The sequence below is a fragment of the Acomys russatus genome, chromosome 10 (assembly GCF_903995435.1).
Source record: "Acomys russatus chromosome 10, mAcoRus1.1, whole genome shotgun sequence".
NCBI classification, from domain to species: Eukaryota; Metazoa; Chordata; class Mammalia; order Rodentia; family Muridae; genus Acomys; species Acomys russatus.
Genome location: NC_067146.1, coordinates 22933624 through 22950718, shown reverse-complemented (window position 1 = coordinate 22950718; position 17095 = coordinate 22933624). Strand labels below are relative to the sequence as shown.

The 17095-nt window shown below is 40.0% G+C and overlaps 1 protein-coding gene across 1 annotated transcript in view; it reads right to left on the bottom strand.

Annotated features, from left to right (window-relative positions):
- The window catches only part of Cttnbp2 (cortactin binding protein 2), a 151809-nt gene that overhangs the window by 77441 nt on the left and 57273 nt on the right, over positions 1 to 17095 (bottom strand). The window contains exon 3 of the mRNA XM_051151881.1: positions 8340 to 8561. Within this exon, the coding sequence (XP_051007838.1) occupies positions 8340 to 8561 (222 nt within the window). The remainder of the gene's footprint in view (positions 1 to 8339; positions 8562 to 17095) is intronic.

The following is a 17095-nucleotide window of genomic DNA, read 5'->3' as shown; positions in this document are numbered from 1 at the left end:
CTATCTTGCCTTGTTTGTGTTTTAGAGATGAGGAGACATATTGCCAAATTTCATTCCGAGCTTCTCACTTGTGTGGCCTTGATAAGTTATCACTAGAAAGACTGGTTCCATGTGGCTCCCTCATTGCACAATGGAATACAATAGTACGCATATGTTAAACATGAATCACAGGAGGCAAGTGTTTTAGGCTGCTATACTAAAATGGAGACACACTATAATTCCGTATAACTGAACAGAAAACTGCTATCTTGAACTCACCTTCCAAAAATACAACATCAAAGAAACAAAGGCCAAAGGCTCAGTGGCAGAATACATGCCAAGCATGCAACAGGCCCTGGGTTCAATCACCATTGCCCATTAGGGAGGAAGGGAGGGAGGAAGGGAGGGAGGGAGGGAGGGAGGAAGGGAGGGAGGGAGGGAGGGAGGGAGGGAGGGAGGGAGGGAGGGAGGGAGAGGTGGAGAGGGGTCAGACTCCAACTATTATTGTCTCCCCATCCCCTCTTTCCAAGGAAAGTTAACTTTGAAGCAGCCAATTTGCCTTTTCTCTCTTTTCTCTGCTTTCTTTAATTTCTCTGTCTATAAAATGAACTTCACCTATTCAGCCATCCATCACTCATTCTATTTTTATAGAATGACTAAAATTGAAAATAAAGTTAAGAACATTAAAATAAACCACTGTAGTTTTATTATTGCTTTTTTAAATTTTTTAAGCATGGAGCATAGTGCTGGTGGCTAAAAGAATGCTTTTAGTTTATAATATAATAGCTAGCTGTGTTGTTTAGGAATATATGACTGTGAATATTTTTCTTTTTACTTAAACAACAAGTTACAGAATTGACCATATTATTTAAAGAAATAAATTATACGAGGTACATTTTGACAGTCACAAAATATGCCACAGAAAGTGTGACCATCAATAATAGAAAAGTAATGCTTATTCAGCTAGCTCTTCTAAAAAGAATACATCTTTTAAAAAGTTACGATGATTTGAGGGTTCCTGCGAGGAAAAAAGGACATAGGCAGGAAAACAACAAAATCCCACCAGGAAAAGGCCACTAGCACTAGGTGAGATTGAGCTATATACAGCCTCTCTTTGGGGCCACTTCTGCTAGCTCTGGAGACTGAACTTGGGGGTGCCAGAACTTAGCTATCATGCTTGAGAACTTGGGTTCAATTCTCAACATGATTTTTTTTAAAAAGCTATGTTTCTCAATCTTAAACCTTAAGAAATAACAACTCAAACAAAGAAAAATATTGAGTTGTGAAGGATTTTTGCTTTTCTAGCATCAAAGAAGTGTTCAGTACACAGAGTATGGAGTCTTGGAAGCAGGAGATCCGATCCTGCGGTCTGTAAGGCCTGGGGATAGGGCTCAGCAATAAGGTGAGTAAGCCACAGGCCCACTGGAAGCAGAGGCAGCCAGTGCCTGAGGCAGTGGGCAGAGTTCTCTGGATGCTCTCTGGCATAACTTAGCTTCTGTCTCATGGGAAGTAATGACATCATGGCTTCATAATATGCTGTGATGGCGCTTCTCAGTTGTCAACTTGACTAGATCTCATATGAAGTATAATAGCAAAGCATCTGGGTACACATGGGAGAATTTTTTTTAATTAAATCATTTGCAGTAGGAAGACCAGAGGCACTTTTAGTCTGGATCCTTTGAGGTAAGAAGATCCACCTTTCATCTGGGTCATACTGGCTGGCAGTTTATATAAAGGACATGGAAGGAGGACGTTTGCTCTCTTTGCCTGCCTACTCTCACTCTCACTGGAAAGGCCCTTCCTTCGCTGCCTTTAGAGCCTACTTCTTCAGGATTTCAGCGTGTACTGAACACCAGCTGAGATTTACAGCCTCATGGACTGAACAGCTGTTGAATTATTAGACCTTCCAATGGTAGACAGCCAGTGGTGGACTAGTTGCTGTACAGCCTATAACCCGTTCAAATAATTCATGTGTATGTGTGGGTGGGTGGGGTTCTCTAAAGGAATAGAACTTTTATATATATTTTAATTTATTTTGTTTTACATATTTATTTTAAATATTTTATTGGTTAAACTAAATGTATTTAAAATATATAAATACATTTCAAATATATAATTAAATATAGTTTATATATTAATTTATTTTACATATTTAAATTCATTTATACAAATATAATTTATATATTAATATAATGCATAAGCCTATGATGTGTTATATATTATACATATTCTATTACATAATGTACAATACATATTTTCTTATGTATTATATTTATATTCTATAAGCTCTGTTCCTCGAGAGAAGTGACTGATACTTATACTAAAGATGTAATAAGCTAACCGTTTAGAATATAGCATATCCTAAATAAATACTGTTTTGGCATATTGTATCTCAGAAAAGCCCTTAAGCCATGTGTATTACATTGCACAGTCCTGAAACTGCACCTCATCCTTTCCATGGATACTTTGATTCTCTCTCATATTAAGTTTTCATCTTAGCAATAAAATAACCTTATTTTAATATATTTTCAATGGTAAATGTGCACTGGTTTAAATGTGGATGATCTGAACATTAGTGGTGTTTCCATGCTTCCGTATAAACAGGAAACAATCCACCTAACTATATGTGGTGCCCAAATACTAGATACTTCTGGGGAAATTAAAACTTCTGAACTCCATTTATTTTATTATCAGATCTAGTAAAAAATAATCACAGACGTATCAGATATTGGGACTATGTAGTAAATTTAAAAATACCCAAGTGTCCAGTTTGCTTAGTACCACTGTTCCATACTTTACATCCTTTCAGGTAGGGGCTGAGGAGCTCTGCAGCATAGGATAGCCAGGCTTTCTAGCACACAGTGCACTGTGTGGCGGAGCCTAGAGGACGACGTGAGAAGGTGGGTGGTGGCTCCTGGAATAGCACTCAGATGAGGGCCATGAATGAAGAGGCACCAAGCATGTGCATTCACAGAAGGAGTGGGAAATTCTGTAGGTGTGAGCTCAGCAGCCACATACAGGCCACTATCTGTAGTTCAAAGCAGAGGACAGAGGAGAAACAGTATGTCCATTTATAAAGTGAGGAAGCAGCCTGTGTGTTTGTGGCAACCCAAAGTCCTACAACAGTTAACAATGCCTTACTGTTGCCTCGAACTTCCAACTCTCATTGTATCCTGGTGTTCATGACCTCATTACCCCTGTGATCTGCTCAGTGCTGAGAAAGAAATATGTAACTATTTGTTTAAAGGTGTCTGTTTCCCTTTTTCTATCTCATCAAGCCAACAGTTGCCTGCGTGGAGCTTTTCAGCCACCCCTTTCTTGTAAACCTATGAAGAGAGGGAAAGCAAGTCCTGGAAGCCAGGGTTTTGCTGCTTTCTGGATAAGGCACAAATACCTCATGTAACAATCTCAACTCCAGGTCTGTAAAGAATTGTGTAGGGATTTTGGTAGGGATTGCATTGAATCTGTAGATTGCTTTTGGTAAGATGGTCATTTTTACTATGTTGATTCTCCCGATCCACGAGCATGGGAGAATCTTTCCATCTTCCGATATCTTCTTCAAATTCTTTCTTCAAAGACCTGAAATTTTTTCATACAAGTCTTTCACTTTCTTTGTTAGAATTACACCAAGATACTTTATGTGATTTGTTGCTACTGTGAAAGGTACTGCCTTCCTAATTTCTTTCTCAGCCTGTTTGTCATTTATATACAGCAGGGCTACTGATTTTGAGTTGATTTTGTATCCAGTCACTTTGCTGAAGGTATTTATCAGCTCTAGACGTTCCTTGGTAGAATTTTTGGGGTCACTTATGTACACTATCATATTATTCACAAATGGCGCTTTCTCAGAAAATTGGGAATAGTGCTACCTCAAGACCCAGCTATACCACTCCTGGGCATTTACCCAAAAAATGCTCCACCATACAACAAGGACATTGGCTCAACTATGTTCATAGCAGCTTTATTCGTAATAGCCAGAATCTGGAAACAGCCTAGATGTTCCTCAACCAAAGAATGAATAAAGAAACTGTGGTACATTTACTCAATTAAATACTATTCAGTTACAAGGACATCTTGAAATTTGCAGGCAAATGGATGGAACTTGAAACAATCATCCTGAGTGACATGACCCAGACTCATAAAGACAGGTACGGTATAGTCTCACTTATACGTAGATATGAGCCCAACATAGAGGTCCTCTGAGAGACTGCACCTATCTGGAGATCAGGCCAAATATTGGGACTCAAAACCTGACTCTGGACAGAGCACTGAGAGTTGTATGAAAGAGTGGGGTGACGGAAGGACCCAAAAAGGTCAGGAGCCTCACAGGGAGACCATCAAAGGCCAGTGGATCTGGACACAGCCGGCGGGGGGGGGGGGGGGAGGGAGCTGCACAAACTGATGCACCAACCAAGGACAATGCATGCAGAGAACCCTGTTCAGATGCAGCTGATGGACAGCTCATTCTCCACTTGGGGAGGGCTGCCTTAGACCCTCTGACATGCACTGTGTGGCCCACAACTAAGATAAAAGCAAGGGGATAACAATCAGGATGTAATGTAAATAAATTACAATAAATTTAAAAAATCAATTTAAAAAAAATCTCAACTCAAACCCACAGTCTGAGTCCACTGGGTCACCTTCATAGCTGCCTTAGAGTGTTCCTGGGGCATCAAAGTCTATTTTAAAATGCAGTAAGACATTATACAAAAGACCCTGGAATGTGCTGCAATTATTCCGTCAATGTGCAAAGCATGGTAAACACTCTTCCTAAAAGTGTTGTTATGGGTGGCTGTCCCCCATGTTAGTAATGGATAAACATCTAAAAAGCAATTTAAGAGAGAGTTACATATGTGATAAGCTAGCCATTTCACAATGAAAAACACTGAATACAAGTGGCAGAATAAAGTGCAATTATGCAAAACAGGAAGAAAGGGCACATAAAAGAGAGTGAACAAAATAATTTGGTTTTGGGATCAGGAGAACTACTTGTTGTTTCTTTGTCTAGCATTAGAAATCACTTCCCTGAGAAAGTTCTCTGCTTTAGGATTCCACTCTACAGAGTCTGAATATTGCCCATCAGTCACTTTCCCGATCTTGCATGAGGCTGGAGAGAGGGTTGGCCAATCGCATGTACCTGTGATAGACTTCCTAGAGGAAGTAAGCAAAATGAAGAGTCGTGGCTCAGAGGGCACACTCAGAACCTTGAGCAACAGACAGCCAGTTCAGCATGAACAGGGCAGAGGAGCAAGCCCTAATGTCCAGCTTACCAGCAAGACCTGACTGCTGCCAACCAGCTCTGCAAAGAACATTTGTCATGATGCTGCCTAGTAAGAGCTCAATGCCCAATATGCCGGTCATACTGAACCAAGACATAGAATGACTAACAATTCTGTATGCCAGTCAATAAACAAAATTACCCTTTCTGCCTAAATCAAGACACACTGGTGTCCTGTGCTTAAATCCAAGGCTTCTGTTATGCACGTTTAGTGCTAAGAAGCTGACCTAATTGTGCACAGCTGCCACCTTGAAAACAAACCATATCTAATATAGAACTGAAATTTTAACTGGCAAAAAATATCACTACTCTGAATTTCTCAAGATATGATTTTGGCCTATACTTAAAAGGCTTTGTTTACATTTTGTATTTCAGGGATAGAAATTATACTTTCAAACTATAAATAATATAGTGAAAAAAACATAGATTTTTTTTTCTTCCCAAAAGTCTAAATAAATACATTATGATAAAAAATCTATTCAAAGATGATGAAAAAAAAAAAAAAAGATGATGAACAAGATTTAAAAGAAAAAAAACAAAAACAAAACAAAACAAAAAAAACACAGATCCCAAATTTCATTTCACCATGTTCCTGGCACAGGACAAGGAGTAGAGTGCCCCAGGCAAAATTCCCCATGCAGCCTTCTCATTAGCGTATTCAAAGTGGTTTAAACGGCTCAGCCTATTTGCCAAGTTGACTCCTGCCCAAATTTCTCTGGCACACAAATTGCCATACAGATAACCCTCCTATTAGTCTCAGCAGGAGCCAGCACATGCATGAGCGCAGAGCTCCTTCTGGGCCTTGCAGGCCCAGCCACAGCAGCACATGGGCCAAATGTCTCAGACTCACCAATGGATGTGTCATTTTCAGATAATAAACACTTGAATCGTCAAGCACGAGGCCTCAGCCTTCGCAGACTTCCACAGCAACAACAGAGCCAGGTGTGAGAGTCCATGAGAATAATGCATTTCTCAAACTACAATTTACTATAGACAAGGGAGTTGAAGGCATTTGGTTAAAATATTTACTCTCCATTCGAAAGGTGACAGATAATTTTCTTGTTACAAAAAGGATGACTGTGGGGTTTCTGGTTATATCAGTCAGTATTTTCTTTAGTACATACAAGACAGAATACAAAGTGTAAGTCTTTTTTTCATACACTGAAATCTACTGGAGGAAAATCTTCTTTAAATACAAAAAGCAGCAATCTCCACGCAAATGCCCTTCACTGAGACTTCACAGCCAATGAATCTGGCCATAAAAGAACTCCTGTATCCTGTTATACAGGGGAGGCAGGCCCACTGGTTTGTTTTTATATGAGCCTCTCAGGGCCCATAGGACAGAAACAGTTTCCTTTCACTGCCAGCCAGGTTGGAAATGACCCAGTCATTCAGAAACAAACAGGATGTGTGTTGATTAAAGAAAAAAGAGTCAACTAGATAATAAAATCTTTGATCCAACTACAAATAGGCCATTTATTTTCTAGAAGTGAAATGCTTTTAGTGAAATCCAGAATCTAAGTAAAATTCTGAAAATTACACATTTCAGGTAATAAGTGAAAGCAAAATGTTTTCTTAAGTTTTGATAATGCAGCATAAAATCCAGCAGAAATCACTCATTATTATCCAGCTCACTGGACACATTAAGAACATAATTGAAATGTATCGTCTCCAAGAAATATAGACGAGCTTCAATGACATCAGCTGCAATGCACTGGCTTTGCTCATGTGGTTTGTGGGGAGCACTGGAGACCTCCAGAGACCTTGGTGGTTATCAGAAGGATTGCTAGAAGGCCTGCAGAGTCCAGAGGAAAAGATTTACTTCCCACCGTGGCACACTCTGCTCTCTTTCACTCCTTTTTACCAGGTGCTTTCGTTTTCTGCCATGTGACACGTGGATAAAAAGATGTGCTTTTATTCTGCCTCTATAGGAGAGTTCTGGCATTCACATGTTAATGAAAGATAGGACTGCCACAAAAACACATGTCTTAAATGATAATATCAGAACTATTTATAGTAAAGCCCACTGAGGCGATTGTCTACCATGTGTTAAATGTGAAATGTAAAGAATTCTTTGAAAAGGACTGATTGAAGAAACACTGCTTTATGCTTTAGTGATGGCAGAAAGAAACTAACTGCCCATTTTTGTTCCAATTATACCAGAGAGCAACAGACTCTCTGAACTACTACTACTTATAAAAGGAATAATAGTTTTGGCAGCTTATTGGACAAAATAGAGACTTCCATTTCTTTATGGCTGACTACAGCTCTCTCTCTCTCTCTCTCTCTCTCTCTCTCTCTCTCTCTCTCTCTCTCTGTGTGTGTGTGTGTGTGTGTGTGTGTGTGTGTTTTATAAAATCTGTCTTCTTTGAAATATGTTCTCAAGTATAAGAAGTGTGTGTATGCTAGTGATGCTAGCGGGGAGGGAGAAGACTGGTTCAAATGAAGGTATGTGCTGGCTACATTTCTACAACCATCAAACCCCAGAGGTGAGTTTGCCACTAGCCTGGGTTTTAAGATGTCAGTGATCATTCTATTCTTCTATTCAGCTGCTTTTATTTTTGTAAAGAAATAATAGTGAATAAAATAACAAAAAAGTTCTATTTGTAAAAAACATCTATAATTTCAATTTTATTTTAGGTTAAAGAGTTTCACATATCATTGAAGATTATTTCATCTTTCCATTCTCCTGCCTCAACTTTCCAAGCACCTGGGATTGCAGGCATGGCCCACCATGCCTGCCTACAGAGAAGTATTTTAAATAGATTCTAGATACAATCAGTTGGGGATGCTTGCGTGTGCCCAGAGGGCCCTACTTGAAAAATAGAAGAAAGCCACTGTGTGGCTAAGTACATTGTACTGCAGCAGAGAAAGGAGACACACTCTCACCAAATCCATGTTTTAAACATTCCATGAAAATATCCCTTTGTCATACTTTTATGATTTAGTTATTTTTTTAGATAAATTTTGTTCTCATAAGAACTTACCCTAAACCTTCCTAAAAATGTAATATTCAGGCACCACCTGAAATGTTTTCGCTGTTCCACACTGTTATAGGGAAAACAAATCAATATCTCAGTACCTTTTTTTGCCTGCTCTCAGCAGCAGCCAGCTGTGTGGACATCCTTTCTTGCATTTTTCTGCAGTGGGCCATGACAGCTTCAAGAATGGAGAGTGGGTTGGTGCAGACTGGCTTCTCTTTGTCACCAGCACCTGCTTCATAGTCTCTCTGGAGTGCCAGGAAGGGGTCATTTAAATTAAATCTTCCATATCTTTCCTGGATAAACACCTCCTTCCTGCGAGCCTACAACAAAATTGGAGAAATAAGTTGAAAAAAATAAATGAAAATAACAGGAAGATATTTATCCCAAATCTTTGTATTCCAGGTAGTACTCACGGTTGTTATTAAAGGCTGACAATGTTGTCAGGAGGTAAGCTGAAGCCCAGAGGAACTCAAGTCCTGACAAACCTAGCAAGCCATTTGGCCTATTTGTAGTGTCTTCTTGTTGCAATTTAGATGCTGAGTGTCCCCAAAGATCTACCATGTGGAAAGCTTGGGGGCCCAGGCCTTGGTGCTATTGGGAGGTGGTAGAATCTTTAGAAGGTAGACAGAAGGCAGACCACTGGGAATATGCACTTGAGTGGTATTAGGACAAGACTAAACTTTAATGTTTGGCTGTGAGTCTCAGCATCTGTTTCCATCCGCTGCTGAGTGGAGCCTCTCCGAAGACAGCTGTGCTAGGCTCCAGTTTGCAAGCATAGCAGAGTGTCATGAATAGTGTCAGGAGTTGGCTCTCTTCCATGGGGTGGGCCTCAGGTTGGCCACATATTGGTTGGGCATTCCCTCAATCTCTGCTCTATCTTTATCCCTGCACATCTTGTAGGCAGGGAAAATCTTGGACTGAAGTTTTGGTGTGTGAGTTGGTGTTCCCCTCCTCCACTTGGAGTCCTGCTTAGTTAGAGAGTGGCCTCTTCAGTCTCCATGACCCCTGCTATTAGGAGTCTCAGCTAGAGTCACCCCCATATACTCCCAGGAGCCTACCCTGTAGTAAGCCTCCAGCTTGTCTTAGAGATGCCCCTGTCCACAGGAACACAGGGAGCCTTGTGGAAGAGTTGGGGGGAGGGGATAGAAGGACCCAGAAGGGACAGGCGCTCCACAGGAAGACCAACAGAGCCAACTAACCTAGGCCCATGGGGGCTTGCAGAAACTGAAGCATCACCCAAGAACCACGCATGAACTGGAGCTAGGCTCCCTACACAGCTGTACATGATGGTCTGCATATGGGTCCCCTAGTAAGAGGAGTGGGGGCAATCTCTGAGCCATGGACTCTGTTGCCTGCTTTTCAATCACTTCCCCCTGATGGGACTGCCTTTCCCATTCTTGTTGGAAGAGGATGTACTCATCCCTAATGCAACTTGAGGTGCTAGGGTGGGTTGGTTGTGGGGGACTGACTCCCTTTTCCTGAAAGGTAGGGTGGGGGGCTAGGTGGAAGAGGAAGGGTGGGTGGAATTGGGAGGAGAGGACAGATGGGGCCACATTTGGGATGTAAAGTGAATAAATAAATTAATTAAAAGAAAAAGACTAGACTCTACCTCCCCCTTTCATGTCACCTAATAACAATGTTCTCAGTGGTGGGGAGATTGACCAGTGGGTAACAGTTACACAAGCACGAGGAACTGAATTCAATCCTTAGCGCCCATGTTGTGAGCCAGGGGTGAAGCATACAAACCATAACCCTGCCACTGTGAGAGGCAGAGACAGCTGGACGTCTGGGACATGTGGCCATACAACCTGGCTCATAGGGAAAGCCCCAAGTTCAGGCAGAGGCTATGTCTCAAGGGAATACGGCAGAAAGTAATAGAACAGGGTACCCAATCTCCTTTCCAGTCTCTGCATGTGCAAACATACATGTACATATAATACACACATGCACACACACATGCACACACATGTACACACATGTACACACATACACACACACACACACACAGAGGGTGAGAGACAAACAGCGAGAGAATGGGTATGGATCTCTTTTACACTAAAAATGATATAAATAAAACTTTTTCATAATGCTCCCTTCCTTGAAAGGTCTGAAATTTTAGGTGTAGTTCTTTTCCAGTTTAACATAAAACCCCTGAAGCTGGAGAGATGGCTCAGTGGTTAAGAACACTAGCTGCTCTTCCGGAAGAATCAACTTTGATTCCCAGCATTCACAGGGCAGCTCACGATGGCCTCAAGCTTGAGTTTCTGGGATCCAGTGCTCTATTCTGGCCTCCTTAGGTGCCAGGAAAGCATGTGGTGCACAGATACACATGCAGGCAAAACACTCGTACACTTTCAATAAATAGATATGTAGGTAGGTAGGTTACATATAGATAATAGGTTTAAAAAATGCTAAAATAAAATGCTTAGAATGTCTTTTAAAAATAAACTTCATGCTCATTACCAACTATTTACATGTATTCCATAAATTTCTATGATTAAAACAATTCTAGACAAAGTAAAATTAGATATGTTGATGATAAAAATACATTAGCAAACAAAAAAAATCTCTATAACAAGAGATGGTAATCAAGCTAAGTTACAGCCATAAATAAATTTGCTTGGCTTTTTTCTACCTGGAAAAGTCATTAAGACTATTCGGTGAAAATGAATTAATTTGTAAAATTCTTTATATACAAAAATATATCCATACTTTGTAAAGTTTGTTCAACTCTAAAGCCTACAGCAAAACTAAGGGATTAAATTATAGTCTTCTTGTTGAAGGACATTAACACATAGTTCACCGAGAAGAACGCAACCCTGCTTTACTCCAAATGTCAGCCCATCAGTGACAAAATTAATTTCTCACTTATGTAATGGCCACTAAATGCAATATTCTATAAATACTCTACGATGACTGCTGCATGAAATGGAAAATAGTAGCAATACACTGAAGACTACCTATTTTCCCTGATTCAGGTCATTCTAAAATAGACACTAAAAACATGTACTGACACGGAAAAAAAACCTAAATTACATTATATCAAGACGAATTTTCTCAAATGTCAAATGTTTTCTCAAGAAATATTGCATACAGTTCCCTTCCTTAGTACAGCTGCACAGAACTAAGACTTTCCATTTTTAGGTGACTGTCAGCAAGCCAAAGCCAGATAAACACAAGTGCTGTAACACAGAGAAATCTAACATTTTTTTTCTATTACCAAATTAGATTAAAAAGTAAAAAGCATAAAAGGTTCAGTTTCCTCAAACTGCCTTTCAGTAACTTTCAGAAAATAATTTTAAAATAATAAGGTTTAGGAGTTAAAATAATTTCATGCTTCTAGGTCCTTCAAGGTGAATCATATAATCAACACACAGATTGTCACTTCAGAGATGCAAGTTCAAAAATCAAAACCATGTTTGTATTCTCTTTCCCCTTACTATTTATGTGATGCACCACCCCGGGATACAACTGGATAAGCATGTGGTTTTTCTAATTGCTATTATTTAATGGAAGTCCTGCAGTCATTTTACGTCATCCCGCAAGCCAAAAGCCACCACAGGAGTGAGAAGGAGGTACTGGGACAGCCTGTCTGCTTTTACCCAAGTTTTCTTTCCCTTAAGCCCTCTCTGAGTTGAGAGCACTGGAGGTGAATGTCCATGGGAGATGAGAGAGCTATGGGTGCCCTTGACTGTCTCCTTACCACCCGGGCATGGAAGATGTGTCTAGCTTTCTTCACAAAAAACTTGGTGAGTCAACAGGATCACTTCCTTTCCCACTGTTGGGGCCCTTCTGCCCAGTCTCTTCAATGCATGTCATGATTTAAGACCTAAATAATATTGGTATTACCTAATCTCCAGGGCTCATCACAAGATGGAATATTTTGTTCAAAGACCATGAAAATTTTCAAGGTGTCAATAACATAGCATTCAACTTTGTGTGGGGTCTGAAAGCCAGGAAGGCATCTCTCCCTGCACTCTTTATGATGCATCATTTGGGGTCCAGCTTCTGTTGGCTGAGGCTCTCGTTCTCTCCACACTCTCATTGCCACCAGGCTCACGCCGATGCTGCCATGCCTACTGTCCTACCTGGTCCCTGTGAATTACTCATGCATCTTTATCCAAATCAAAGGTCAAAAGCAGTTTCTGTAAGATGGCCCTCATTAGCCAACTCTCCACTTCCACAAAAATGGCTGCTGGTTCCACTCTACCTCCACTTGGCAACCCAGGTCTACAGCATCACCAGTGAGTCATCAAGTTGGAGTGTTTTGTATGTTATTGGGGACTGAGCCCAGGACCTTGAACAAGCAAGCACTCTACTACCATGAAGTATATCCCTAGCATCCCTAGCATGTGTGAATATATGTGTGTGTGTGTGTGTGTGTGTGTGTGTGTGTGTGTGTACATATATATATATATATATATATATATATATATATATTTTTTTTTTTTTTTTAATACAAGTTCTCACTAATTTGTCCAAGTTGGCCTTGGACTTGCAATCCTTCTCAGCCTCCCAAGTACTAAGAATTGCAGCCCTGTTCCATTATGCCCAGCCTAATTATTTTCTTGAAGTCATGTTCTCTCTCTGTGTACATATATATATATATATATATATATATATATATTTTTTTTTTTTTTTTTTTTTTAATACAAGTTCTCACTAATTTGTCCAAGTTGGCCTTGGACTTGCAATCCTTCTCAGCCTCCCAAGTACTAAGAATTGCAGCCCTGTTCCATTATGCCCAGCCTAATTATTTTCTTGAAGTCATGTTCTCTCTCTCTTTCATTAGTTTAAATCAATCTCCCTCTCTCTCTCTCTCTCTCTCTCTCTCTCTCTCTCTCTCTCTCTCTCTCTCTCTCTCTCTCTTTCCTCTCTGAGAGGCTTCATCCACTAGCTGATGGAAAAAATGTAGAGACCCACAGCCAAACATTAGACAGAGCTTGGGGAGCCCTACGGAGGAGTTGGAGGGATGCCGAAGGGAGACAGAGGTGTCCAGGACTCCACAACAAGACCTACAGAGTCAACTAACCTGAGAACATGGGGGCTCACAGAGCCTGAGCCACCACCCAAAGAGCACGTGTGGACTAGACCTAGGCCCTCTGCACACGTATAGCAGGTACACAGCTTGGTCTTCATGTAGATCCCCAACAACTGGAGCGGGGGCCCTCTATGACTCTGATGCCTGCCTCTGGATCACATTCCTCAAACTGGGCTGCCTTGTCTGGCCTCAGTGGGAGAGGATGCACCTGGTCCTGCCATGACTTAATGTTCCATGGCAGGTTGATACCCATGGGGGACCTCCCCCTTCTCTGAGAAGGAGAGGATGGGGAAAGGGTACATGAGGGGGAGACTGGGAGACCGCAGCAGGGGCAGTGGGAGAGGAAGGGGGGTTCCAATCAGGATATAAGCTGAATAAATAAATAAAGGGAGGAAAAAAGCCTTACTTTAGGTGTTGAAATTCCATTCCATAGCACAGTGCCTCCTTGGCATGTGTGAGACCCTAGTTTCAATTTTCATGATCAAAATCAAACAATAAAAAAAATTTTCAATCTGGCCAGAGCTCAGGTTGCCTTCACCTGGCCTGCTGCACCAGGAACATCTAGGTTAGATCCCTCCCCACAAATCCCCTGCACATTAGGTGCCCTGGGCACGCTCATCTACTCTGAGCTGCATGCTGTCCATGAGCTCCATTTCCTTCCCGAGGTCCAGTGCACCAGGAACATCCAGGGAGAAGCAGATGGCAAAAGGCCAGCGTAAGGGCACAGTCAACAAGGCCCAGGGCAGTGTGGCAGCAGCAGAGCCACCTATGCTACTACAGCAAGCCCAGGGTATCCTAACACAGCTGAATCACAACAAAATGACCTTAAAGACCTAAAAATGATCTTATGAAGACCATAGAGGCCTCTAAAGAGGAAATTAATACATCCCTTACAGAAATACAGGAAAATACAATTAAACTGGTAAAGGAAATAAGTAAAACTTTTCTGAGACTTAAAAATGGAAATAGAGCAATTAAAGAAAACAAAAACTGAGGGAATCCTGGAGATGGAAAATCTGGGAGAGAACACAAACAACAGATGCAAGCATCACCAACAAAATACAAGAGACGGAAGAAAGAATCTCAGGTATAGAAGACACCATTGAAGACATAGATACATTGGTCAAAGAAAATGTTAAATCTAAAAAGTATCAACACAAAACATCCAGGAAATCTGGGATACTATGAAAAGAACTTACCTAAGAATAATCAGAATAGAAGAAGGTAAACAGTCATTCTTAAAGCTTATTCTTAAAGCTGAATGACTTTTTGATTCCTGAGTTAAAATTAATTTGGGTTTTGTTGTTGTTGTTTTTGTTGCTGGGTTTTTGTTTTTGTTTTGTTTTGTTTTGTTTTGTTTTAACATTTTAGACATAGGATTTTTTGGTGTAGCCTTGCTTGGCCTAGATTCACTTTGTAGATCAGGCTGGCCTAGGATTCACAGAAATCCACCTGCCTCTGCTTCCCAGTGTGCTGGGATTAAAGGTATGCACCACCACACCTGGCTTAAAATTAATTTTTGAATCCCATAAAATATATCTATTGAGAACACATTTTAAGTTTTTTCCAATAGCTTTTATAGTTTGTTAATATTTAACATAAATTTTTTGATACCATGAAATAATTTTATATGTTTCGTTGCTATAATTACTTTTGGTTTTAAAATTGCTTTGTTTTAAAATTAGCATTATCTACCATAGTAAGCATTATCTACTATACTATAATCTTATTAATGTATCTTTGAAATAAGTAGATGGGAATAAAGAAAATGTGATATATACATATGCATATTATATGCAAAAGATATTATTCTGTGATAAAAATTAAAATTTGACGTTTGTGGCATTGTGGCTGGAACTGGAAGACATTAAGTGAAATGAAATAGGTATAGAGAAAAATGTTCCATGTCCTCACTTACACATTGAAGCTAAAATAGAAATAGAGTAGAACAGTGGTCACTGAATGCTAGGAAAGATGGAGGCGTTGGATATAGAGAAAGGGTAAGAGACAATGAGTGCCAAAATAGAGATGGGTGGACAGAACATCCCTCACATCCTGAGTCACTTGGTGGCTGAGGACAGTGTGTAGAAATTACACATTCACAAATAATTAGTAGAGAGAAGCTCAAAGTTTCTTCCACTACAAAGAAATGATAAATATTTAAGAGTTGAAAGTATAAACAACTGCCCAGATTTAAATGTTACATATTATGTATAGACATTAAATCAACCAAAGAAAGGTCTTCTATGAAGATGCACAATAATTTGCATCAAATAAAAATGTAAAGATTTAGCAGCTTTAATGACCTGATTTTGGCATTTGAGAACATATTTTTAAAAATCTTCATTCTGAAAGTATTACATAATTACGCAAAGTATGTAAATACACAAGCACATTCATAAACATAGAAATGTCAGTTATTTGGCTTTGTCAATATGGATAGACACTAACCATTACAATAAGGCACAAGATCCATATATTAGGTTTCTTTAAGGATAGAAACAGCAGGTGTACGTGTTGCTAAATAGCTATCTATACATATTCCTCACAGCTCCTGATTTTGAAATGAAAGAAATCAAGGAAGACTCATTTGTTTTGTAATCCATCTTGCATTTAGACAACAAACCTGATCATGTTTTTTATGTTCCGAAAATCAAGACACATCAAGTTTCTGTGAATGAGCATCATTGAACATGTGTGCTCTAAGTTAACCCCGACACTCATGCTGGCTAGGTTCAGTTCTCAGGTAATAAATTCATTTTATGAATACACAAAAATGTCTTTGTTTGTTATACATAGTCAACCTTTCTTATATCTCTGTCTTTGTCATTATAAGCAGTGTTTATGGAAGTATGTAATTCTATGATTTAAAAGGCACGTTTGGGTCCACGCTACTTCAGAATGCAATGGTTCACCTTGATCCAAGAGTTCAAAGTCATGGATTAAATACAAGCACAGCCTGAAGACAATAAGCTGCAATAGCTGCTACACTTGATTTTAACCAAAAGGTGGAGGAAGAATGTGCTATCAACTCTCACCGCATTCCTCCAATGACAGGTAGCAGATCATCCACTCTACAACTGACGTTTAAAACAGCTTCATGTATTTAACACTAGAATAGCATGTCAGATTTTTGGAGCTATGACAAAATAACCTGACATAAGCTGGTGGAGGAAAGATTTATTTGGGCTCATGGCTTGACCCATAGGTTACTTGCTCTGTACCTGTGGTGAAACAGAGCATCGTGGAGAGAGCAGCATACGGCAGAAGCTGTCCATCTTTGGTAAACAGGAGAGAGGAAGGAAGGAAGACCCAGGAGAAGGTTAATCCCTGGAGGACTTGCCCTGGTGACCCACTTCCTCCTGTGAAGCCACAGAAACTTCCAAAATAGTACAACCAGCTGGAACCCAACTCTTGAATAAACAAGCTATTTCCAGACCATAACAAATAGCTTTTTTTTTCGTACTAATAGTATAAGAGAGGTGTAAAATGTTTTGATATCCATATATGCTATAAAAGTGGATGAGTTATTTCCACATGGAGTTAGAACGTGGTTGATCCAACTAGATACCTGAGGAGGTTTAGTAACTTGGAAGCATTGGGAACTTACTACTGGGTTGTTAGGGGTTAGTGACTACTTAAACACCTAACTAGCTAGGAAGCAAACTTGGAGTATATTTGGCATGCTATCAGCCATGCAGAATGGTAAACTTCTGGTGAACTATTATTAGTAAAAGGTGTTAAAGTCTATAAAAAAAAGTGTGTGATCCATTTTGCTACATTACATACATAATTCAACTGGTTTGGCCAGCA